Source organism: Oncorhynchus masou, chromosome 21 (genome assembly GCF_036934945.1).
Source record: "Oncorhynchus masou masou isolate Uvic2021 chromosome 21, UVic_Omas_1.1, whole genome shotgun sequence".
Taxonomy (NCBI): domain Eukaryota; kingdom Metazoa; phylum Chordata; class Actinopteri; order Salmoniformes; family Salmonidae; genus Oncorhynchus; species Oncorhynchus masou.
Window position 1 is genome coordinate 19,751,852 of NC_088232.1, and position 24,265 is coordinate 19,776,116.

At 45.5% G+C, this 24,265-nt stretch overlaps 2 protein-coding genes across 2 annotated transcripts in view; one reads left to right on the top strand and one right to left on the bottom strand.

Moving 5' to 3' along the window:
• Window positions 1-7,318, bottom strand: part of LOC135507936 (synaptosomal-associated protein 23-like) — a 39,474-nt gene extending 32,156 nt beyond the window's left edge. Inside the window, exon 1 of the mRNA XM_064927743.1 lies at window positions 7,229-7,318. The gene's annotated coding sequence lies outside the window, so the exon portion shown is untranslated. The remainder of the gene's footprint in view (window positions 1-7,228) is intronic.
• A 77-nt stretch (window positions 7,319-7,395) lies between these two features.
• LOC135507935 (ras and Rab interactor 3-like) lies at window positions 7,396-24,164 on the top strand. Its single transcript, XM_064927740.1, is given in 16 exon segments — window positions 7,396-7,740; window positions 8,952-10,028; window positions 10,276-10,390; window positions 11,706-11,778; window positions 11,867-11,958; window positions 12,323-12,589; window positions 12,592-13,586; window positions 13,794-13,972; window positions 14,179-14,333; window positions 15,058-15,143; window positions 15,145-15,252; window positions 16,256-16,367; window positions 16,651-16,782; window positions 16,956-17,119; window positions 17,288-17,421; window positions 17,633-24,164. Coding segments are annotated over 15 exon segments (3,804 nt in total). The 5' UTR covers window positions 7,396-7,740; window positions 8,952-9,065; the 3' UTR covers window positions 17,862-24,164.
• Window positions 24,165-24,265: the final 101 nt, after the last annotated feature.

The following is a 24,265-nucleotide window of genomic DNA, read 5'->3' on the forward strand; positions in this document are numbered from 1 at the left end:
ACCATAAAGAATACAGACTACGGTTTGCAACTGCACATGGGGACAAAGATCGTACTTTTTGGAGAAATGTCCTCTAGTCTGATGAAACAAAAATAGAACTGTTTGGCCATAATTACCATCATTATGTTTGGAGGAAAAAGGGGGAGGCTTGCAAGCTGAAGAACACCATTCCAACTGTGATGCACGGGGGTGGCAGCATCATGTTGTGGGGGTGCTTTGCTGCAGGAGGGACTGGTGCACTTCACAAAATAAATGAGGAATGAGGAAGAAAAGTGATGTGAATATATTGAAGCAACATCTCAAAACATCAGTCAGGTTAAAGCTTCCAAACGCAGCCAAGTTAAAGCTTGGTCGCAAATGGGTCTTCCAAATGGACAATGACCCCAAGCATACTTCCAAAGTTGAGGCAAAATGGCTTAAGGACAACAAAGTCAAGGTATTGGAGTGGCAATTACAAAGCCCTGATCTCAATCTTATTGAAAATGTGTGGTCAGAACTGAAAAAGCGTGTGCGAGCAAGGAGGCCTACAAACCTGACTCAGTTACACCAGCTCTGGCAGGAGGAATGGGCCAAAATTCACCCAACTTATTGTGGGAAGCTTGTGGAAGGCTACCCAAAATGTTTGAACCAAGTTAAACAATTGCAAGGCAATGCTACCAAATGGTAATTGAGTGTATGTAAACTTCTGTGTCTCACCCTGACCATTGTTTCTATGTTTTGGTTGGTCAGGGTCTGATCTGAGTGGGCATTCTATGTTGGATGTCTTGTTTGTCTATTTCTATGTCTGGCCTGATATGGTTCTCAATCGGAGGCAGGTGTTAGTCATTGTCTCTGATTGGGAACCATATTTAGGGAGCCTGGGTTTCACTGTGTGTTGGTGGGTGATTGTTCCTGTCTCTGTGTTTTGCACCAGATAGGGCTGTTTTCGGTTTTCGCACGTTTGTTATTTTGTTAGTTTAATCGTGTATAGTTTCTTTATTAAAATAAAATGAATAACAACCACGCTGCATTTTGGTCTGCTCCTCCTTCCCACAACGAAAGCCGTGACAGAATCACCCACCACAACAGGACCAAGCGGCGTGGTAACGGGCAACAGCAAAGGCTGCATCAGGAGCAGCGTAAAAAGGACTTTTGGACTTGGGAGGAAATCCTCTATGGGAGAGGACCCTGGGCTAAACCAGAGGAGTGTAGCCGCCCCAAGGAGCAACAAAAGGAGGAATGGACATGGGAGGAGGAATTATTCGGAGAAGGACTCTGGGATCAGCCTGGAGAATATCGCCGCCCCAAGGAAGAACTGGAGGCGGTGAGAGCTGAGAGGCGCTGGTATGAGGAGGCAGTGCGGCGACGCGGATGGAAGCCTGAGAGTCAGCCCCAAAAATTTCTTGGGGGGGCTCACAGGGAGTATGGCGACGCTAGGTAGGAGACCTACGCCAACTTCCTGTGGTTACCGGGGGGCTAGAGAGACCGGGCAGGCACCGTGTTATGCTGTGGTGTGCACGGTGTCTCCAGTGCGGGTGCATAGCCCGGTGCGTTCTATTCCAGCTCCGCGTATCGGCCAGGCTAGATTGAGCGTCGAGCCAAATGCCATGAAGCCGGCTCTACGCATCTGGTCCCCAGTGTGTCTCCTTGGGCCGGCTTACATGGCACCAGCCTTGCGCACGGAGTCTCCTGTCCGTTTAGCGCAGCCAGAGCTGCCAGTCTGCATGGAGCGGCCAGAGCTGTCAGTCTGCATGGAACAGCCAGAGCTGTCAGTCTGCATGGAACAGCCAGAGCTGTCAGTCTGCATGGAGCAGCCAGAGCTGCCAGTCTGCAAGGAGCTGCCAGTCTGCAAGGAGCTGCCAGTCTGCAAGGAGCTGCCAGTCTGCAAGGAGCTGCCAGTCTGCAAGGAGCTGTCAGTCTGCAAGGAGCTGTCAGTCTGCAAGGAGCTGCCAGTCTGCAAGGAGCTGCCAGAGCTGCCAGTCTGCATGAAGCAGCCAGAGCTGCCAGTCTGCATGAAGCAGCCAGAGCTGCCAGTCTGCATGAAGCCGCCAGAGCTGTCAGTCTGCAAGAAGCCGCCAGAGCCGCCAGTCAGCATGGAGCAGCCAGAGCCGCCAGTCAGCATGGAGCAGCCAGAGCCGCCAGTCAGCATGGAGCAGCCAGGGACGCCAGTCAGCATGGAGCAGCCAGAGCTGTCAGTCAGCATGGAGCACCCAGAGCCGTCAGTCTGCCAGGATCCGCCAGTCAGCCAGACTCTTCCAGATCCGCCAGTCAGCCAGACTCTTCCAGATCCGCCAGTCAACCAGACTCTTCCAGATCCGCCAGTCAGCCAGACTCTTCCAGATCCGCCAGTCAGCCAGACTCTTCCAGATCCGCCAGTCAGCCAGACTCTTCCAGATCCGCCAGTCAGCCAGACTCTTCCAGATCCGCCAGTCAGCCAGACTCTTCCAGATCCGCCAGTCAACCAGACTCTTCCAGATCTGCCAGTCAACCAGACTCTTCCAGATCCGCCAGTCAGCCAGACTCTTCCAGATCCGCCAGTCAGCCAGGATCTGCCAGAGCCTTCCTCCTCTCCTCTGCTCCCGGAGTCTCCCGCCTGTCCGGCGCTGCTCCCGGAGTCTCCCGCCTGTCCGGCGCTGCTCCCGGAGTCTCCCGCCTGTCCGGGGCTGCTGCCGGAGTCTCCCGCCTGTCCGGCGCTGCTGCCGGAGTCTCCCGCCTGTACGGCGCTGCTGCCAGAGTCTGAGGAGCCCCTCTGTCCCGAGCTGCCCCTCTGTCCCGAGCTGCCCCTCTGTCCCGAGCTGCCCCTCTGTCCCGAGCTGCCCCTCTGTCCCGAGCTGCCCCTCTGTCCCGTGTTATTTAGTAGGGTTGCTTTGGCTAGGAGGTCACGGAAGCGGACAAGGTGGAGGAAGACTACTGTGAAGTGGGGGCCACGTCCAGCACCAGAGCCGCCACCGCGGACAGATGCCCACCCAGACCCTCCCCGATAGGTTCAGGTTTTTATGGCCGGAGTCCGCACCTTGGGGGGGGGTGTACTGTCACACCCTGACCATAGTTTACTTTGTATGTTTCTATGTTTTGGTTGGTCAGGGTGTGATCTGAGTGGGCATTCTATGTTGGATGTCTTGTTTGTCTATTTCTATGTCTGGCCTGATATGGTTCTCAATCAGAGGCAGGTGTTAGTCATTGTCTCTGATTGGGAACCATATTTATGTAGCCTGGGTTTCACTGTGTGTTGGTGGGTGATTGTTCCTGTCTCTGTGTTTTGCACCAGATAGGGCTGTTTTCAGTTTTCGCACGTTTGTTATTTTGTTAGTTTAATCGTGTATAGTTTCTTTATTAAAATAAAATTAATAACAACCACGCTGCATTATGGTCCGCTCCTCCTTCCCACAACGAAAGCCGTGACATTCTGACCCACTGGGAATGTGATGAAAGAAATAAACGCTGAAATAAATCATTCTCTCTACTATTATTCTGACATTTCACATTCTTAAAATAAAGTGGTTATCCTAACTGACCTAAGACAGGGAAAAAACTGAGTTTAAATGTATTTGGCTAAGGTATACAGTGGGGAGAACAAGTATTTGATACACTGCAGATTTGGCAGGTTTTCCTACTTACAAAGCATGTAGAGGTCTTTAATTTTTTATTAAGTAATTAATTTGCATTTTATTGCATGACATAAGTATTTGATCACCTACCAACCACTAAGAATTCCGGCTCTCACAGACCTGTTAGTTTTTCTTTAAGAAGCCCTCCTGTTCTCCACTCATTACCTGTATTAACTGCACCTGTTTGAACTTGTTATAAAAGACACCTGTCCACACACTCAATCAAACAGACTCCAACCTCTCCACAATGGCCAAGACCAGAGAGCTGTGTAAGGACATCAGGGATAAAATTGTAGACCTGCACAAGGCTGGGATGGGCTACAGGACAATAGGCAAGCAGCTTGGTGAAAAGGCAACAACTGTTGGCGCAATTATTAGAAAATGGAAGAAGTTCAAGATGACAGTCAATCACCCTCAGTCTGGGGCTCCATGCAAGATCTCACCTCGTGGGGCATCAATGATCATGAGGGAGGTGAGGGATCAGCCCAGAACTACATGGCAGGACCTGGTCAATGACCTGAAGAGAGCTGGAACCACAGTCTCAAAGAAAACCATTAGTAACACACTACGCCGTCATGGATTAAAATCCTGCAGCGCACGCAAGGTCCCCCTGCTCAAGACAGCACATGTCCAGGCCCATCTGTAGTTTGCCAATGACCATCTGGATGATCCAGAGGAGGAATAGGAGAAGGTCATGTGGTCTGATGAGACAAAAATAGCTTTTTGGTCTAAATTCCACTCGCCGTGTTTGGAGGAAGAAGAAGGATGAGTACAACCCCAAGAACACCATCCCAACCGTGAAGCATGGAGGTGGAAACATCATTCTTTGGGGATGCTTTTCTGCAAAGTGGACAGGACGACTGCACCGTATTGAGGGGAGGATGGATGGGGCCATGTATCGTGAGATCTTGGCCAACAACCTCCTTCCCCCCGTAAGAGCATTGAAGATGGGTCATGACTGGGTCTTCCAGCATGACACCGACCAGATACACACAGTCAGGGCAACTAAGGATTGGCTCCATAAGAAGCATCTCAAGGTCCTGGAGTGGCCTAGCCAGTCTCCAGACCTGAACCCAATAGAAAATCTTTGGAGGGAGCTGAAAGTCCGTATTGCCCAGCGACAGCCCCGAAACCTGAAGGATCTGGAAAAGGTCGGTATGGAGGAGTGGGCCAAAATCCCTGCTGCAGTGTGTGCAAACCTGGTCAAGAACTACAAGAAACGTATGATCTCTGTACCAAATATTAAGTTCTGCTTCTCTGATGTATCAAATACTTATGTCATGCAATAAAATGCAAATGAATTACTTAAAATTCATACAATGTGATTTTCTGGATTTTTGTTTTAGATTCTGTATCTCACAGTTGAAGTGTACCTGTGATAAAACTTACAGACCTCTACATGCTTTGTAAGTAGGACAACCTGCAAAATCGGCAGTGTATCAAATACTTGTTCTCTCCACTGTATGTAAACTTCCGACTTCAAATGTATGTATAAAATTGATAATTTCTTTAAAAGTAACAGAGAGCCCTCTCTGTAAATGTGATGTGTTTGAAGAGTTTATTGTTAAAAAAAAAGCAAAATTAAAAAGGCTACTTGAGTTATTTCTCCAGAATATAGACATATTGTCTATTTTAGAGCACACTATAAGGACTATAATGACACCAAGATGTTGTCTGTTCCATGTACGGTTCACAGATCATAGTCTAACAGGAGTAAGGATGATATTTGGATGTTCATCATTGATGACTAATTCCAGACCTGTGTCTATAAATTCAGCTGTGTCACATTAACTAATTGACTAATTGATGGTGGTAGCATGTCCTGGAATAAAGTCACGTCCTGTTGTAGTTCCATATCCTGTCTCGTGTCCAAGTTTTATCTTTCCTATTGTCACGCTGGTATGAACAGATTCGGGAGACAGGCGCAGGAATACCTAATAGTTTTTTTTACTCAGGCCAAATTACGCCGTGCCGTGTAAAGGCACTGGGACGAAGACCAAACAAACACGTAACAAAACACAGGGTTGAAACCAAAACAAAAGAGTGAGGAGTACCTTGAATAAAAAACACCAGTGCACAGTGATTAATGCACGGGACGAGACCCGTAATCGTCTGCGCAATCCACAAGGGCACGAAAGCCCAAAACACACAGCACAGGAACTGACACGCACCAACGGACAAATATCACACTTATACAATTACTAATCAATGGGACTAGGGACCAGGTGTGCATAATGACACAGTTCCAGAGGGATCCGTGACACCTATAGCTGACGGCCCACTCTATGGACCCTCCAACAGGCGTTACATTTGTGGCAGCTGTGTTTGTTTTTCATTTTTAGAACTAAAAAGAACCTAAAATGTCCACTTTCGTCACGATTTAAAAAAACAAATGGGTGTGATACAAATGTAAAAAGCATGTTAAACACCCTTTCTCCCAATTACATTATCATGTGAGATTTGCCAGAACAATATTGTATGTGATATCAAAGGTATTTCTGGACTATGCCGGCATGGAATTGCCCTTTAATTTAGAGTGATGTATTTAAGAGGGAACTTGCATACTGTGATGATCACACATGGTGCACTAGCTCACTGTGGTTCAGTCTCTCACCTTTGAGTGTGTACATTGAACTTGCATACTGTGATGATCACACATGGTGCACTAGCTCACTGTGGTTCAGTCTCTCACCTTTGAGTGTGTACATTTCTCTCTCTCTCTTTCTCCCCCCGCCTCTATCTCTCTAACCCACTGCCCAGAAGAGGTCACACACACTGCTAACAGGAAGCATCTGCTCCGCTACGCTCTTGCGTTACATAAACAAAAAGAGGAAAATCATTTGTTCCAATCTCAGTTAGATTTTTCAGCGACAGCTCAATTAAGCACAATCAATGCAAACGCACAGGCTGAAACGCCAAAATGTTCTACACCGTCGTTTGGCGAAGATTTAAATGAACTGTAGCCTACATTACAAACACAAGACATCTATGGCCATGGATCTGTTTAGTCACTGATTTCCCAATACGTATGCAGTTCATAGGCATACGCAACTCGGAAAGATGTTGCATGTGTTTGATCAGAAGTAAGGATTGAGATGAGGAGTAGAAAAGATGTACATTGAATTGCGTCGTTTTTATCATAGAGTGAAACGCTGTAAATAGAGGGAAGAACTCAGTTGGGTTCCAGGCTAGATAGAGTAGGGGGAAAGCCATTGGGCACTAGCAGTGAAACGCTGCACACCCTGAATTTCACTATAGTTTCAAGTCTCGATCCAGGTTATAAAAGGAGGGGGGAATGAGAATGGCATTGTGCAGTGTGTGCGCTAGCAGCTGTGAAACCGACCACATGCTATACTACCCTACATTCCCGTGTCTGGATCTGGGTTTGAGGGGGGATTAAAGGGGTCGGCATCTGGATCTGTTTAAGCTAAAACACGCCTTCTTCTTCGTGCTAAACCCAATCAAGACGTAACGCTGTGTTATAGTTTTAGTTTCCAAACTCCTTACAGAGACAATAAGAAAAAGCCAGATGTGACTGTTGAGGAACTAAGAGTGACAGAGAGAGAGAGAGAGAGAGAGAAGTGGGACAAGGAGAGAAGAGAGGGTAGGAGAGGGTAGGTATAGAACTAAAACTTACATACCTGAAGTATAGCTGTGTGAAGGGGGGAGGAGTTTAAGAGAGGAGTGGAGGAGAGGACCGAGGAGGGGGGAGGGCAGGCTGACCACCCTGATCTGCCTCTTCCTGACAGCACTGCAGTTCACAGAGACAGGAAGTAGAGACACACAGAAAGAGGGGAGGGGGGACGGGAGAGAGAGAGAGACGGACAGACAGACAGACAGAGAGACAGAGAGAGAGAGAGAGAGAGAGAGAGAGAGAGAGAGAGAGAGAGAGACAGAGAGAGAGAGAGAGGAATACTTTTCCTGTCACCTAACTTCTTGCAAACTGTGCTGGACTGGAGTGTGAGAAATACAGTGTGAAATAGAAAAGATAGAAGAAGGATATTGGCGAAAGAGAGAAGGACTTCTCAGTCTACCAACATGGATTGTTCCAGTGGAGTTGTGTGTGACTGACGCAGGGATAGGTTTGGCGTCCAAACAAATAATGATGAAAACAGCTGTTCTCGCTAAGGAAACCGGAGCATTTGCTGGCTGGGTATGTACAATCTGCTGTAGAACTAGAAGGTCTGCAGGGTCTGTAGTAGAAACAATCTGTTCTTCAAGGGCAAACTAAATGGACAGGCGTTTAGTCTATGCAACTCGGGGCTCAAGGCCTCGCCCTCTTTTCTTTTCTGAATCTAAGAGAAGACACTAATTCAGCAACTGGTTTGGTTTTGTGCCTCGAGCTGAACAATCCTAACTTTGCGAAAGTTTTTTTGAAAAGCTTGCGTCAAAGATAGCCCCGCCCTTGGCCACATGATTGTTTTAAAGCAAACATATGATGTATGAATAGTATTTGATACATGCACAAATCTTTCTAGGGTATAATTAATTTAGGGCTGCCTGCCAAGAGGTTGGGGTGGGGGATCCAGATGAAAACGAGAAGAGGGCAGCTTCATGGGGGGAAATGTATTTGCTGAATCTGCTGAGAATGTGGGGAAATGTTCCTAACTGGAGAGGAGGATTGCAGACGGCATGCATGAGTCATGGTTGACATGTTTTTTTCATGATCTCTCCACTACCTTTGAGCCGACTGAAAACGTTGTTCTTGGACCTCTTTGCATTTGAACTGTTAGCCACAGATATCCCAAGTATTTCAGGCGTAGGTGCGTTATGTACTGCACATGTGACTAATATACAGTACATGCGGTGGTGTAAAGTACTTGAGGAAAAATACTTTAAAGTACTACTTAAGTAGTTTCTTTGGGTATCTGTACTTTACTTTTTGTATTTTTGACAACATTTCCTATAGAAATGAATGTACTTTTTTACTCCGTGCATTTTCCCTGACACCCAAAAGTACTCATTATATTTTGAATGCTTAGCAGGAAAGGAAAATGGTCCAATTTACACACTTATCAAGAGAACATCCCTGGTCATCCCTACTGCCTCTGATCTGGTGGTCTCACTAAACACACATGCTTCGTTTGTAAATGATGTCTGAGTGTAACAAAAAAAATAAAAAATTGTTGCCGTCTTGTTTGCTTTATATAAGGAACTTGAAAAATATTTCTGCTTTTACTTTTGGTACTTAAGTATATTTTAGCAATTACATTTACTTTCACTCAAGTATGACAATTACAGGTAGGTACTTTTTGCACCAATGAGTACATGATATACACAGCCATGGGTAATATAACCATACTTTACTCATGGCTAAGGGACATTAGCAAGGAAATCTAATCTCTCCCTCACTTCTCTCCATAGGGTGAATGCTGAGCCTCGCTCCACACCTAGACCCCCCCTCACCCCTAACTTATCCTCAGGGTCAACAGCACCGTTCCCTCCACCTAGACCCCCCTCTCCTCAGGACCACCCCTGATGACTCCCCCGACTCCCCCCTCTAAACCCTCCTCTCCCCCTGTCTCACCCCCACCCCCTGTCTCACCCGCTGACCCCACTCCCTCACCACCATTCCATTTAGACTCCTCCACCCCCCTCCCCCCTAAACCCCTCACTCCCTCCTCACCCTCCTCATCCACACCACCCCTTCTTTCAGCATCTGAACCACACCCTCCTCAAATTGACTTGACCATTGGCTCCACTGACACCACTGATGTCCCTCATGCCACTGTCCCAGAGGACTGTACCCCCCCACTCCCCAAACCCCTAGCAGAGGCATCCACTTCACTCCTCCCCACACCAATATCCCCTCAAGTCTCAGTACCCTCTACAATCCCTTTTCCTAATATCTTGGATGTCTCTCCTCCTCCTCTCCCCTTAGATATGTCCTCTTCAGTCCCGGAGCTCTCTTCTTCAGAGCCAACCGTACAAGCACTTTCCTCTCACCCAGTCCCAAATCCCTCCTCACTTCCTCTCTCCTCTGCCTGTGTACCTCCTATAGCAAAAACCCCTCTCCCCACTCCCCCCATTCATCCTCTCTCAAAACCCTCCTTATCTCCTTTCTCCTCTCCCCCTGTTCCCCCTGTCTCAAAGTTCTCTTCCCCCCCTCTTCCGAGACCCTCAGCAACTCGAAAACTCTCCGGTCCATCCCAGCCGAGACCCCCTGTTCCTCACCCTCACTCGATAGCGAAGCCATCCTCCCCTGCTCTCCCCAGACCCCCTCTTCCATCTACCAAGCCCTCGTCTCCCCCTCTCCCCACCCCGCTAGTCCCTCTTTCAGCTAAGCCCTCCTCAGCCCCAGCCCCAGCCCCAACCCCAGCCACAGACCCACCACCTAGCATCAGTATCCTGGAGAAGCTGATCAAAACATGTCCTGTGTGGTTGCAGTTAGCCATGGCCCAGGAGAAATCCTCACTTATACTGAAGAAAGAAACTCCTGGGGTAAGTGACAGACAAATTCTCTTTACGCAAACACACAGGCACATGTTGTTACTGTCTGAGGATAATGAGCCTCAAATTTGGATTCATTTATTACTCAAACACCCTTTCATTGACTTGCAAACATAGACGTCAAATGCATACACACACACAAACACATGAAGGGCCAGACATCGTTTTCTGACATAACAAATATCACTGTAGAGATATTTCCTAATGATATATTGATAGCGTGACTTTGTGCACCCAGATCTTTTTAGTGCGCAAAAGCCCGGACCAGAAGGCCATGGTTCTGTCAGTACGTGTGTCTAACCAGCAGGGGGAGCTTCAGGTCCAGGACATTCTGGTTAAAGAAGAGAAGTCATGTGAGTATCCTAACTAGAGATGGTCTATAATGTTGTAATGCACCTTATAACAACTTTGCCCTAACCCTAAGCCTTCACAGTTTCCCACTCAAGGGGGATGTCTGTTTGTGTCCTGTCCTCAAACCCTAGTGAACAGTCAGTGGTAAATAGATGTGGGGAATATCAGTGTTAAAGCCCTTGGTCCTGCTACCCCATCCATCCACACACACACACAGAACACATGATGCTAGCCCATCCATCGACACACACAGAACACATTATTACAGCTGCTCTATGTGACATGTGTGACTTCTGTGGTGGAGAGGGGAGGGTGAGGGTACTAATTTCCTGTCCCCTGCTCTTCTGGGCTGTATGTCGACAGTACAGGACTTCCTGACACTCTGAGCTCACCAGACCCCGGCCGCAGTGTAGGGAGGTGTGTGTGTGTGTGTGTTTGTGTGTGTGTGTGCAGCCTGGTATCATAGACTAGACAACGTAGTAAATATAAATCCAGGCCACCCTACTTTTTTTGCTCTACGTAACCTTCTGTCTTATATAACCATACCATACCAAACTTAACTAACCCTAACCCCTAACCCTAATCCATAATACATACCATACAAAACGCAACATACAGTATAATTGGAATGTCCCCGATTTACGTTTACTATGTTACGTCTACCCCTGAGTCCAGGTAGGTGTGTGTGTGCTTTTGTGTGTGTGTGAGAGAGAGATGTCCAGATATGTAAAGTATCCAGTATAACAATATCTGCATGTTCAAAATCTATATTTGTCAAGGAGTGCATGAAATGCACTTGGTATGCATGTCCTTGCAGCTACGTCCAGTAAATGACTTGGCCTCGGATTGGGAAGTGCTTGTAACAAAGCTGTTATCTTTTGCTCATCTCTGTCAACTTTCAAAGTTTTCTCCCCTCTATAAATAGTTATTGTCTGTGGCTTGGATGGGTTTAAGTTTCACTTTGCACATTGATAGTTACCATAGTATAGTTATGCACGATATGAGAGAGGGAGAGAGAGAGAGAGAGAGAGAGAGAAATAATGTGTGCAAGCCCCAATCTGTCCCTACTACATGATTAAGGGATCATTGTGATGTAGAGTGATCCTCTGTGGCTCAGTTGGAACGGCATGGCGCTTGCAATGCCAGGATAGGGTGTGTCGTTTGATCCCAAAGGACCACCCATCAATTAAACATGTATACAAGCATGACCGTCAGTTGCTTCAGAATTTATACAGTATCAATATCTAATATTAGTATTGACACAGTGTCAATATTGATACAGTTTTGCGTTATACCACCCTTTCCATCCTGTAACAGTGATCTACCTGGAAGGGTCTGTCCTGGTCTTTGACACCATCTTCAAACTCATCTCCTTCTACTGTGTCAGCCGGTAAGACAAGACTGATACTTCATATCCTACAGCCTGGCACTCAAAATATTAACTTGTTCTAAATGAATAATCATGAATTCTCTTCCAGGGATATTCTCCCCTTCACTCTGAGGTTGCCAGAGGTCATCGTCCAGGCAACCAAGTATGAAGATATAGAGACGATATCGACTTTAGGCTCAGGTACTTTGAATGTATCTTCCTTTGGTGTGTCTATGGGGTAGGGGCACATTATCTCACGGTAAGGCAAAAATAAAAGTGTAGGAGCCTTTTGGTGAAAAAGAGAGGAAGTGTGACAACCGTGTTGATGTGTGAGTGAGCGGATGTTCAGAAAGTGAAGTGTCCTGTACTGAATATATTAAGGCGAGCTTCCTCCTTTAATAGCTACACAACACAACCCTCCAGATTCAACAAAGATTCCGCATATTTTGAACATAAGAGTAACATGAACATAAGAGTAACATGAATGTCTAATGATGGAACTGTCCGTTTGGGGTTCAGCTCTCTAGTGATAGTGTGATGGGTAATTGTCAGTTTCTCCTGTCAGATTTCTGGGGCTCTCAGCTGAACAGTTCCTCTGAGGAGCCAGGACAAAAGGACACACCAGTAGAGCAGGGCCGGGGTCACAGCTCCTCCTGTGAGATCCATCTGTCTGCTGGGACCGGTAACGAGCGGCTGTGGTACGTTAACCCCGTCTTCATTGAGGAGTATTGCAGCAGCCTGGAGGCCTCCACCCCCGTCGCTGCTCCCATCCTCAGGAGCCAGAGCCTGAACACCCCAGGCCAAGGGCAGGGCCAAGTACCCCCCAAATTCAAACGCCCCCACCCCGACCCCCTAATGCCCCCGAGGGATTGTTACTGTCACAGGGGGCCAAGCATGGGAACAGAGGGACGTCTGATTCCCCCTCCCCACGCTCACCACCCACACCTCTTACAGTTACAACCAAGTTAGGGCAGAAAGGAGAAGGAAACTGCAGCAAAGGCAATGGGGAGGGAGAGAGAGCTGCTTCTCAGCTTTTCTCAGAGAGAGAGGTGTCAGTTACAGCCACTGACTCAGTAGCAGCTACTCAGCCTCTAGAGCATCTGTCACCACACGGAGCAACAGCTAGACATCAGCACCCAGCACCCCGACCACCCCCACACAGGATACCACTTGTGCCCCTACGGCGGATGCCCTCAGAGAAGCGTCCCCCACCCCCAGGACAGGAGCCGCCCCAGCCAGAAGGAGGCCCCCTGACCCTCACCACACCCTCAAAGAGGAAGATGAAGGAGGAGGGAAGTGTTGGCACAGTGCCTGTTTCTTCACTGGTGTGCATCGACGGCACCACCAACATGGTAGAGGAGAAGAAGGAGTTAAGAGTGGAGCCCTATGCTGGTGAGACAGAGACACTGCAGAGGCAAGGGACATCAGAGACTTCAAACAGCAGTGACGCTGTTAGCGTGGCTGCACCAGCCCCTCTGACGAAGAGGGCCGCACCGCCAGTCCCGCCTCCCAGAAAGAATAAGCCCTCCCAGGCCACGCCCACTACAACTCTCTCCACAGACGTGATAGGTGGAGGACTTCTTTCAATCAATGCGTCATCAGACACACCCCAGACCTCCAGCATCCCCTCGCCAGCCCGGAGGGCCATTTCCATCGCTGAGGGGGAGGTGAGGGAGAACAGGGGGGCAGATGTGTCCCTGTACGCCCCTGATGGTGGCACGGCCCTCCCTGCACTGGACCATGACTCTTACTCTACCAGCAGCACAGAGGAGGAGGCCGACACGGTGGCCAGTCAGGCTGGAGGGGCCATTGGGACCAACAATACCAAAGTATATATATTCATTTCATTGATTTATTTTCAACCTTTATTTCCCCAGGAAGTCCCATTTAACATTATTATGCAGCTCAGCTGTGTAACTAACATGATCCTAAACACAATCTTCACTTGCTGCTGTTGCTGTCTTACTGTATGAGAGTTTGCACGACCTTTTCCTGTAAAATAAAGTACTTATCATTGAAAAACCAACAAACCCCAGGTGTCAATGAAAAGGACCCCGACCATCATGCTGGACCGTGCCAAGCAACGCCTCTCCATGGTCAACTTCTCCAGTGTGTTCACCAACTTCATGAGCGCTGACCACAAGCTGCAGAAGAGGATGGTGGAACTGTCCCGGGACGGGAGCTCCTACTTCGGGAACCTGGTGAAGGATTACAGGTAGGGGACCAGTTCAACACAAGATTTTTTTTATAGAATCGCTTAGTTGCTGGGCTGATTAGGGCCGAACATATTTTCATCCAAAGCAGAATCTTGTTCATTTCAACTCTTATCTCTGTCCAGCCACGGAAAATGTCCCTTAAATTGGCACAAAATAAAGATCACTTCAGAAACCCTCGATCGACTAATTAGTGAATCTATCCCAGGGTGTACATTCTGGAGACCATGGGGAAGCACAGCTCCAGCACTGAGCTGCTGCAGGAGATCAGGCAGATGATAACCCAGCTGAAGAGTTACCTCATCCAGAGCACTGAGCTGCAGAACCTCCTGGAGCCCAACGTCTACACAGAGGACAAACTAGGTACCTGCTTACTTACATAATTCCCCTCGAATATACTCAACATTCATCTGTCAATACCCAGCGTTAAAGACTCCACTCCATTCCTCCATTACTCCATTCCTCCATTCCTTACACAGTCAAAGTTCCACTTTTGTTCCTTACTTTAATTGTCCTGTTGGCCACTGGATATGGTGGGTATGTTCATTTGAAGATTTTTGGCAGAAATGTTCCCATTATGTTCCCATTATTCCCTGTCAGACAGGAGGCAGTTGTCATTACCAGTCTTCTCTTTGTGCGTGGTAAATTAGACTTTGTAGTGGCACCTATCAAATTACAACAGGGACAGAAGACATCGTTGTTAGTGAGGGTTGTCACCGTTGACATTTGATGGCTTAACTGGGTTGCCAGTATACAAGAAGTCCCCTTTGAGATACAACTTATTTTGCCTCCAGCATGAAATGCTGAATGTCAGGTTTTCTTACACAGTGTACATACAGAATACAATATATATTAAAGGGAGGATAATATTCATACTGAATTAGTAACCATTTGGATAGATCCCCCCCCCCCATAAAGAACTACAGTATAACTGCAGGCAAAATGACAATAGTTCCAAAAACACTTTAATTAATCGGCTTCCGTATTTGCGTAGAGGGTATAATAACCATTTGAGTTTCCTCCTTTACTCTTTGCACTGCACAGAAGACTAACTGTGGCCTCAACATGCTTTCCAACCCGTGTTTAGAGGTGATTATGGAGGCTGCTCTGTGTAAGGCTGTGCTGAAGCCTCTGCGGGAGGCTGTCTACTCCGGCCTGAAGGACATCCACTCCAGGGGGCTCTCTGAAGAGGCTGAAGGAGAACCAGAGTGTGGTCCTGGGCACCACCACCACAGATCTGGGGGTCACCACCAGCGTTCCAGAGATCCCTGTCATGGAGAAGGTAGACAGGGCTGCATCTGAAACGGCACATGATTCTCTGTTTTGTGCATTGCTTGGACCCTTTGATCACTTTCTATGGCTCCTGACTATTTGTCTTGTGTGGTTTTGTCTGATGTGGATTTCCCCTCTGGGATTAATAAAGTACCTATCTATACTGGGTGTCATAAGTATTCACCCCCCTTTGATTTCTTGACATTTTATTGTGCTACAAAGTGGGATTCAAATTGATTTAATTGTGATCTATACAAAATACTCTGTAAAGTCAAAGTGGAAGATGAATTATGAATATAAACTAAAACACAAATATACCTTGATTAGATACGTATTCACGCCTGAGTCAATACATGTTAGAATCGCCTTTGGCAGTGATTACAGCCGTGAGTCTTCTTGGGTAAGTCCCTAAGAGCTTTGCACACCTGGATTGTGCAATATTTGCCCATTATTCTTAAACAAAAAAATTCAAGCTCTGTCAAGGTGTTGGGGATCATGGCTAAAATTGGAATAGTTCTCTTAATTTCAGTATATGTGACAAGTATAGTGGAGAGAATCATTGTACCATCTAAACCGCTGTGAAATATATTTTCTATAACCAAAATATTGTATTTTCAGATGTTTGAACCTGGTGCACAACAAACCGCGCAAAAAACTAAACTTAAGAAAGGGAAGCATAAAAATAGAGCACATAGAACAGATCTGCCACTTCTTAGACTTGCTTTCAATCAGAATGACATATCTGTTACACACATTTCCATGTCAATTTGGTCAGGTTGCTCAAAAAGTTCCATATTGCAGCTAAAAATCTATTTCAATCCCACTTTGGGGGTGAATACTCTATCTATCTATCTATCTATCTATCTATCTATCTATCTATCTATCTATCTATCTATCTATCTATCTATCTATCTATCTATCTATCTATCTATCTATCTATCTATCTATCTATCTATCTATCTATCTATCTATCTATCTATCTATCTATCTATCTATCTATCTATCTATATTAGATCAATCTGAAGCTGATGACCCTCCACCTTGAGTACTCCCCTCAGAAGAAGATTGATCTGCTCCTCAAGACCTGCAAGATCATCTATGAGTCCATGTCTATAGGCTGCCCAGGTGAGGCACTCTCTTTGTTGCCGGGTAGATTTCGGTGGTTCAATTGTAATGATCTTTGTCATGTTTGCTAGTGTAACAGTAGTCTCACAATGTCATCCTTCCGAGTCTTGCTTATTTCCTTGACTACCTCCAAACGAACGTTAGGAAGCATGGAAATCAAGGCTCGTATAAGAGTGCAGATTGAAGTTGATGATGAGAGATCATTACTGCCTGACGACACCAGCGTTTACAAATAGCTGACTGTCACGTGAACTGATTGGGATGGCGGTTGACTTGCCAACAGGAAAGGCCTTTGGTGTAGATGACTTCCTGCCAGTGCTGATGTACGTCCTGGCAAGGAGCAACATGGCCTTCCTGCTACTGGACGTAGAGTACATGATGGAGCTGATGGACCCTGCACTGCAGCTAGGAGAAGGTAGGGAGAAAACGAAATGCCATACACACGCACTCATAGGTGCAGACAAGATCACATACACACACAGACCACACGCAAGCACACATGCGGACACACTCATACCAACTGCTGTACCCAAACACACAGATAGTACCACTGTTAATGGTGACTATATTTTGCGTGTGTGTCACCAGGCTCCTACTACCTGACGACCACGTATGGGGCCTTGGAGCACATAAAGAACTATGACAAGCAGGCGGTGACACAGCAGCTCAGTCTGGAGATCCAGGACTCTATCCACCGCTGGGAGAAGAGACGCACCCTGAACAAGGCTCGGGTGTCACGCTCATCTGTACAGGTCAGTTTGGACCACCACATGAATACAATACAATATGTCACCGCAGTATTGGGATATTGGATAGTTATGACTATATGATTATTCTTTGAAATTGTAATGGTCACTACGAAAACAATCTTTCCTATGATATCTGATGTCCTCCTGCTTTTTGCTCGGGTCCCATTCCAGGACTTCATCAATGTGTCGTTCCTGGAGGCGGGGTCTAACACTAAGACCCTGGGGGTTCTCCCCACCACCACGGCCCAGGACCTGTGTGCCCAGTGTGCTGAGAAGTTCGAGGTGCTGGAGCCAGAGTTCTACAGGTACAATCTCCTGCCGTTGTGCCCTTGAGCAAGGCATTTAACCCCTAAAAACGTCTCCATCCAGGCATGCTGCTCTGCGGCTGACACTGTGCCTGTCAATAGTGTATGTGTATGCTTTTGGGATGGTTGATGTAGGCGAAAGACACATTTACCTTTCTCACAAAATGGACAATAAAGTATCGATTCTATTTTATTCTATTCTATTCCACAGCCTGAGTGTACTAGTTGAGGGCCACTACCAGCTCCTGGCCCCGGGGGAGTCCCCCCTCACCATCAAGTCTAGTTTTCACCACAGTGAGCCCCGCAAGGAGTACCATTTTGTCTACCGGCCTGGAAGGACAGAGTCGGAAGGGCAGGAGGCAGAGAGTGAGGAGCCAGCGCCCACAGCGCCCACAGCGGAGACAGAGCCTGACGAGGAGGAGAGTCTGATCGAGATATGATATTAAGGTGTGTGTGTGTGTTGCGTGCATGCATGGCCTCGACGAAGCTCAAATTATTGAGGAGCTGCTCAAGGGAATGCAATGGCATCCTCCTCAACCATAACAGACATTTGAAACGAGACATGGATTTTTTTCTTTAGTGGAGCAAAATGGACTCAAGTCCAAGATGAACATGATAGTTCTGCCAAACCATACAATCTTCAATAAAAATACAATCTTCAGGTTTGAGAACATGTGGAGACTTTGTGAAAGAAGAGAACCATCACCACACCTAGGACCTCAGGTCTAAATTTCACTCAAGTTTACTTTGGCTTCTGTATGACTTCTACGCTGACTCATCTTGCTCAGTGAGTCCCTGCAAGGTTGACCAAGCTGCAGCGATAAAGGGATATTGTCCTCCTCTAGTTTGAAAGGGTACAATGGCATGGATAATTAAAAGATAAAGGATCAGGACAAGGAGACTCGGCTTGCATCCCAAATGGCACCCTATTCCCTATTCCCTAGTAGTGCACTACTTTTGACCGGGGGACCATTAAGGGCACTATGTAGGGAATATGTATGTAGGGATGTAGGGAATAGGGTCTAATTTGGGCCGACCATGTATCCTGTCCGGTCGGTGTTCATTTTCATATTTAACAGACTTTACGCTTCTTCAACAGTTCCGACAGACAATGAGCTGTTCAATGGTTTAGCTAATTGAATTTTGCATGACAATATCCTTGCCAATATTATCTGAGTGGGTTTATATGCTCAAGAAAGACTGCTACTCTCTGTATATCCATATTTGCTCTGCTAGATTTGTATACTCTTGCAGCTGTGCTGTGGATAGGTTTCATCAATGTCCTGAATGAACCTTTGATGTCTCATTCTAGAAGGTATCTGTTACAATACCATCCATTAAGGTCAAACGCAATTCCCTTAAGTCTACCAGGCACTCATGGTTTACATTGGTTAATGGTGCTAAGCCATATTATACTGTAATTAATTAAACTGTCACCATGACTTTATATAGTGTGTCTTTTTGATTGTTTCTCACATTTGATGTGAATTGTGTCGTTTTTCGTATGCGAACTGTTTCATGTGGACGTATCAGGAGATGAAATGCTGGATATACATTTTTTGATCCTTTCAGAAATTCCAATGTGGTATCAATAGAATTGATCCACACACTGAATAACAAAATCCCTAATTTACCCGTGTAGAATTCTGTGGAAAATGATGTCATATTGGCTTGCTTTCCTAAAAAATCAGAATGAAGTGAAGTATTGTCTTACAAAAGGAGACAGGACAAGGATATATCAGGTTGTTTGTGTTGGTGTGTGCATGTGTGATGTCTTTCTGTCTGTGACGTTTTGGGGGTACAAAGAAATGAGGGGGTGTGTTGTCTGTATGTCAGATGGAGAGCGGGAGAGATAAAGAGGGGGAGAGATGGAGAGAGGGAGAGATGGAGAGAGGGAGAGAGGATGAGATGGAGAGAGGGAGAGATGAGGAGAGGGAGATATGGAGAGAGGGAGAGATGGAGAGATGAGGAGAGAGGGAGATGGAGAGTACGCTCGATGACGTCTAAGAGGTTATCAGTTTGCACACGTAACAGAGTCCTTAATTGAAACAATAACAATGCCCACCCCGCCTCTGTTTTGCTAACAAGCTGAGGGATGGGACTGGAGAAATGTAACCACTCTCAGATTCATAGGCAGAGCTATGCATTTGTTTAAATTTTTTTTGATTTCACCTTTATTTAACCAGGTAGACAAGTTGAGAACAAGTTCTCATTTACAATTGCGACCTGGCCAAGATAAAGCAAAGCAGTCCGGCACATACAACAGCACAGAGTTACGCATGGAGTAAAACAAACATACAGTCAATAATACAATAGAAAAATAAGTCTATATACAATGTGAACAAATGAGGTGAGATAAGGGAGGTAAAGGGAAAAAAAGGCCATGGTGGCGAAGTAAATACAATATAGCAAGTAAAACACTGGAATGGTAGATTTGCAGTGGAAGAATGTGCAAAGTAGAGACAGAAATAATGGGGTGCAAAGGAGCAAAATAAATAAATACAGTAGGAGAGGTAGTTGATTGAAATAAATTATAGATGGGCTATGTACAGGTGTAGTAATCTGTGAGCTGCTCTGACAGCTGGTGCTTAAAGCTAGTGAGGGAGATAAGTGTTTCCAGTTTCAGAGATTTTTATAGTTTGTTCCAGTCATTGGCAGCAAAGAACTGGAAGGAGAGGCGGCCAAAGGAAGAATTGGTTTTGGGGGTGACCATAGAGATATACCTGCTGGAGCGCGTGCTACAGGTGGGTGCTGCTATGGTGACCAGCGAGCTGAGATAAGGGGGGACTTTACCTAGCAGGGTCTTGTAGATGACCTGGAGCCAGTGGGTTTGGCGACGAGTATGAAGCGACGGCCAGCCAACGAGAGCGTACAGGTTGCAGTGGTGTATAGTATATGGGGCTTTGGTGACAAAACGGATGGCACTGTGATAGACTGCATCCAATTTATTGAGTAGTGTATTGGAGGCTATTTTGGAAATGACATGGCCGAAGTCGAGGATCAGTAGGATGGTCAGTTTTACAAGGGTATGCTTGGCAGCATGAGTGAAGGATGCTTTGTTGTGAAATAGGAAGCCAATTCTAAATTTAACTTTTGATTGGAGATGTTTGATGTGAGTCTGGAAGGAGAGTTTACAGTCTAACCAGACACCTATGTATTTGTAGTTGTCCACATATTCTAAGTCAGAACCGTCCAGAGTAGTGATGTTGGACGGGCGGGCAGTTGCAGGCAGCGATTGGTTGAAGAGCATGCATTTAATTTTACTTGTATTTAAGAGCAATTGAAGGCCACAGAAGGAGATTTGTATGGCATTGAAGCTCATCTGGCGGGTTGTTAACACAGTGTCCAAAGAAGGGCCAGAAGTATACAGAATGGTCTCATCTGCGTAGAGGTGGATCAGAGACTCACCAGCAGCAAGAGCGACATCATTGATGTATACAGAGAAGCGAGTCGGTCCAAGAATTGAACCCTGTGGCACCCCCATAGAGACTGCCAGAGGTTTGGACAACAGGTCCTCCGATTTGACACACTGAACTCTATCAGAGAAGTAGTTGGTGAACCAGGCCAGGCAATCATTTGAGAAACCAAGGCTTCAGAGTCGAAAGCCCTGGCCAGGTCAATGAATACAGCTGCACAGTATTGTTTCTTATCGATGGCGGTTAAGATATCGTTTAGGACCTTGAGCGTGGCTGAGGTGCACCCATGACCAGCTCTGAAACCAGATTGCATAGCGGAGAAGGTATGGTGGGATTCGAAATGGTCTGTAATCTGCAAGGACTGACCATCCATGATGTTCCAGGTATAGTTGTAACCATGTCTTGAGGCTACACAGTGTTTGTTTACATTTACAGTGTTTATAACCAATGGAGTAAAACAAGCTTCTACTTAGGGTTCTGATGGGGTTTGACAATCGATCTAAGCTCATGAAGCATTTATACGTTATATTCTTCAAGAATCAACAGTATAATATCATGGATTCAAATTCCAAAAATGGATGTAGCAACTATGGATTTTAGCTTTAAGAACTTACCGAAAGCTCACTCCACATCCAGCTTGAAATATCACCAATGGAACTATCAAATTAAAACTATTTTTTATAGCTTAATTGGTTGGTACGAGCAGAGGCAGGGACAGTGGAGGAAGCTGTGCTGTTAGCAGCTCACTGACGTCATTTCCATTGGTTGAATCCCTATTTGCATAAAGTGTACAAGGCGATGATGCAATATGTTAGTTCTTTGTTTGGACCCTCTTTGCAATGCAACACAGAGGTTTGGAGATGACATGGTTTCAGAGTCATTGAACTGGTATTATGCAATGCCACGAAGTGTCTTTATGTCGTTCTCCATTTGGAAATGTATACTTGCATTTGATTGGATGAAGCCAACAACAGTAAGGAGACAGCACCGAGAAGCTGACAGCGAAATGATCACGGGCGATAAAAAGGGGAAGAAAAAGAGAGGCCAGGGAGAGAGAGGTTGAGGTTAAGGCTATGTGAGCGTCATAAGAGTGCGTTGAAACGAGGTGAGTCAAACGCACCTCAGTTACTTATCCTTCTTCTTTCCCTTTTTCCTCTTCTGTCTTTTTCGGGACTACATTTTTTCGTGCCAGGCCCTTAGTTACTTCTGTAGCAATGACACTATCTTAGCCCTGCTCTGCTCGAAACGATGACACTGTGAGGACGTTTTAGAATAGCGTGACCCCAGGATGTCTTTGTAAGGTGGCCTCTCATTTACTACTTACCCCTCATCAAGTTGCCTCTTTCGGCCTCACCTCGGTCTCCCTACATCTCGCAGTCTTTCACACTCCACATCTCTTTCTGTCATGATCTCCCCCTTGCTCGCCCACACTTTTTCAGTTCTGCCCACACATTTTCTATAGGTTTGAGGACAGGGATTTGTGATGGCGACTCCAATACCTTGACTTTGTTGTCCTTAAGCCATTTTTCCACAACTTTGTAAGTATGCTTGGGGTCATTGTCCATTTGGAAGACCCATTTGCGACCATGCTTTAACTTCCTGAATGATGTCTTGATATGTTGCTTCTATATATCCACATAATTTTCCATCCTCATGATGCCGTCTATTTTGTGATGTGCACCAGTCCCTCCTGCAGCAAAGCACCCCCACAACATGATGCTGCCACTCCCATGCTTCACAGTTGGTATGGTGTTCTTCGGCTTGCAAGCCTCCCCCTTTTTCCTCCAAACATAACGATGGTCATTATGGCCAAACAGTTCTATTTTTGTTTCATCAGACCAGAGGACATTTCTCCAAAAAGTACGATCTTTGTCCCCATGTGCAGTTGCAAACCGTAGTCTGGCTTATTTATGGCGGTTTTGGAGCAGTGACTTCTTCCTTGCTGAGCGGCTCTCAGGTTATAGGACTCGTTTTATGTGGATATAGATATTTTGTACCTGTGTCCTCCAGCATCTTCACAAGGTCCTTTCCTGTTCTGGGATTGATTTGCACTTTTCGCACCAAAGTACGTTCTTCTCTAAGAGAGAGAACACGTCTCCTTCCTGAGTGGTATGATGGCTGCGTGGTCCCATGGTGTTTATACTTGTGCACTATTGTTTGTACAGATGAACGTGGTACCTTCAGGCGTTTAGAAATTGCTCCCAATTTTTTTCTGAGGTCTTGGCTGATTTCTTTTGATTTTCCCATGATGTCAAGCAAATAGGCACTGGGTTTGAAATTAGGCCTTGAAATACATCCACAGGTACACCTCCATTTGAAACAAATTATGTTAATTCGCCTATCAGCAGCTTCTAAAGCCATGACATCATTTTCTGGAATTTTCCAAGCTGTTTAAAGGCACAGTCAACTTAGTGTATGTAAACCTCTGACCCACAGGAATTGTGATACAGTGAATTATAAGTAAAACAATCTGTCTGTAAACAATTGTTGGGAAAATTACTTGTGCCATGCACGAAGTATATGTCCTAACCGTCTTGCCAAAACTATAGTTTGTTAACAAGAAATTTGTGGAGTGGTTGAAAAACGAGTTTTAATGACTCCAACCTAAGTGTATGTAAACTTCTGACTTCAACTGTAAGTTATAATTTAAAAAAAAACAATATACTTCAAATACGAGATGTATTTTTTGAGTATATCTTATGTATACTGTAAATATAATATCATTACACTTCAACACACTTTTTAAAAGTTAAAAGTGTACTTTATGTTAATAGTTTTTTCAGTCTTTTAGAATACTATACTTGTCTAGTTAAATAAAGGTGAATTAAATAAAATAATAAAATACTATATGTTCACTATCATTAAACTTAAACACACTCATTAAAACTGGTCTTCAACTTCAATCGCTTTATTTGTAATTTAGTACTCATTCAAAATACACTTGGATGTGGAAAAAGCAATGTTTTTGAAATGAAACTCTGCTTTGCGGTGATCATGTAAACTACAAGTGTACAGTGTCTTGCAAAAGTATTTATTCCCCTCGTATTTCTTCACATTTTATTGTGTTACAAAGTGGGAATAAATTGATTTGTCATTCGTTGTCAAGAATGAACACAAAATACTCTGTAATGTCAAAGGGCAGAGCCCCACCTGTTTTCAGCCCCACATTTTTAGCAAAAAGATTTCAAAAAACATTTATCAAAATATTTTGGGGGGAGCATGCCCGTTTTGCTTGTTATTTTGGCATTAATACGTGTCACATATCAGTTTGCAAACAATGTAAAAAATATATATATTGTTGAGTTAATAAAGCCGCATATTAGCATGGTCTTTTTTTTGTTTCTTGCCCCTGTATATTCAGTAAATCTCTGAGACTTGAACCATCTGCCTCAAGATTCTGCATCTGGGTTTCATCCTGAGTCATGATA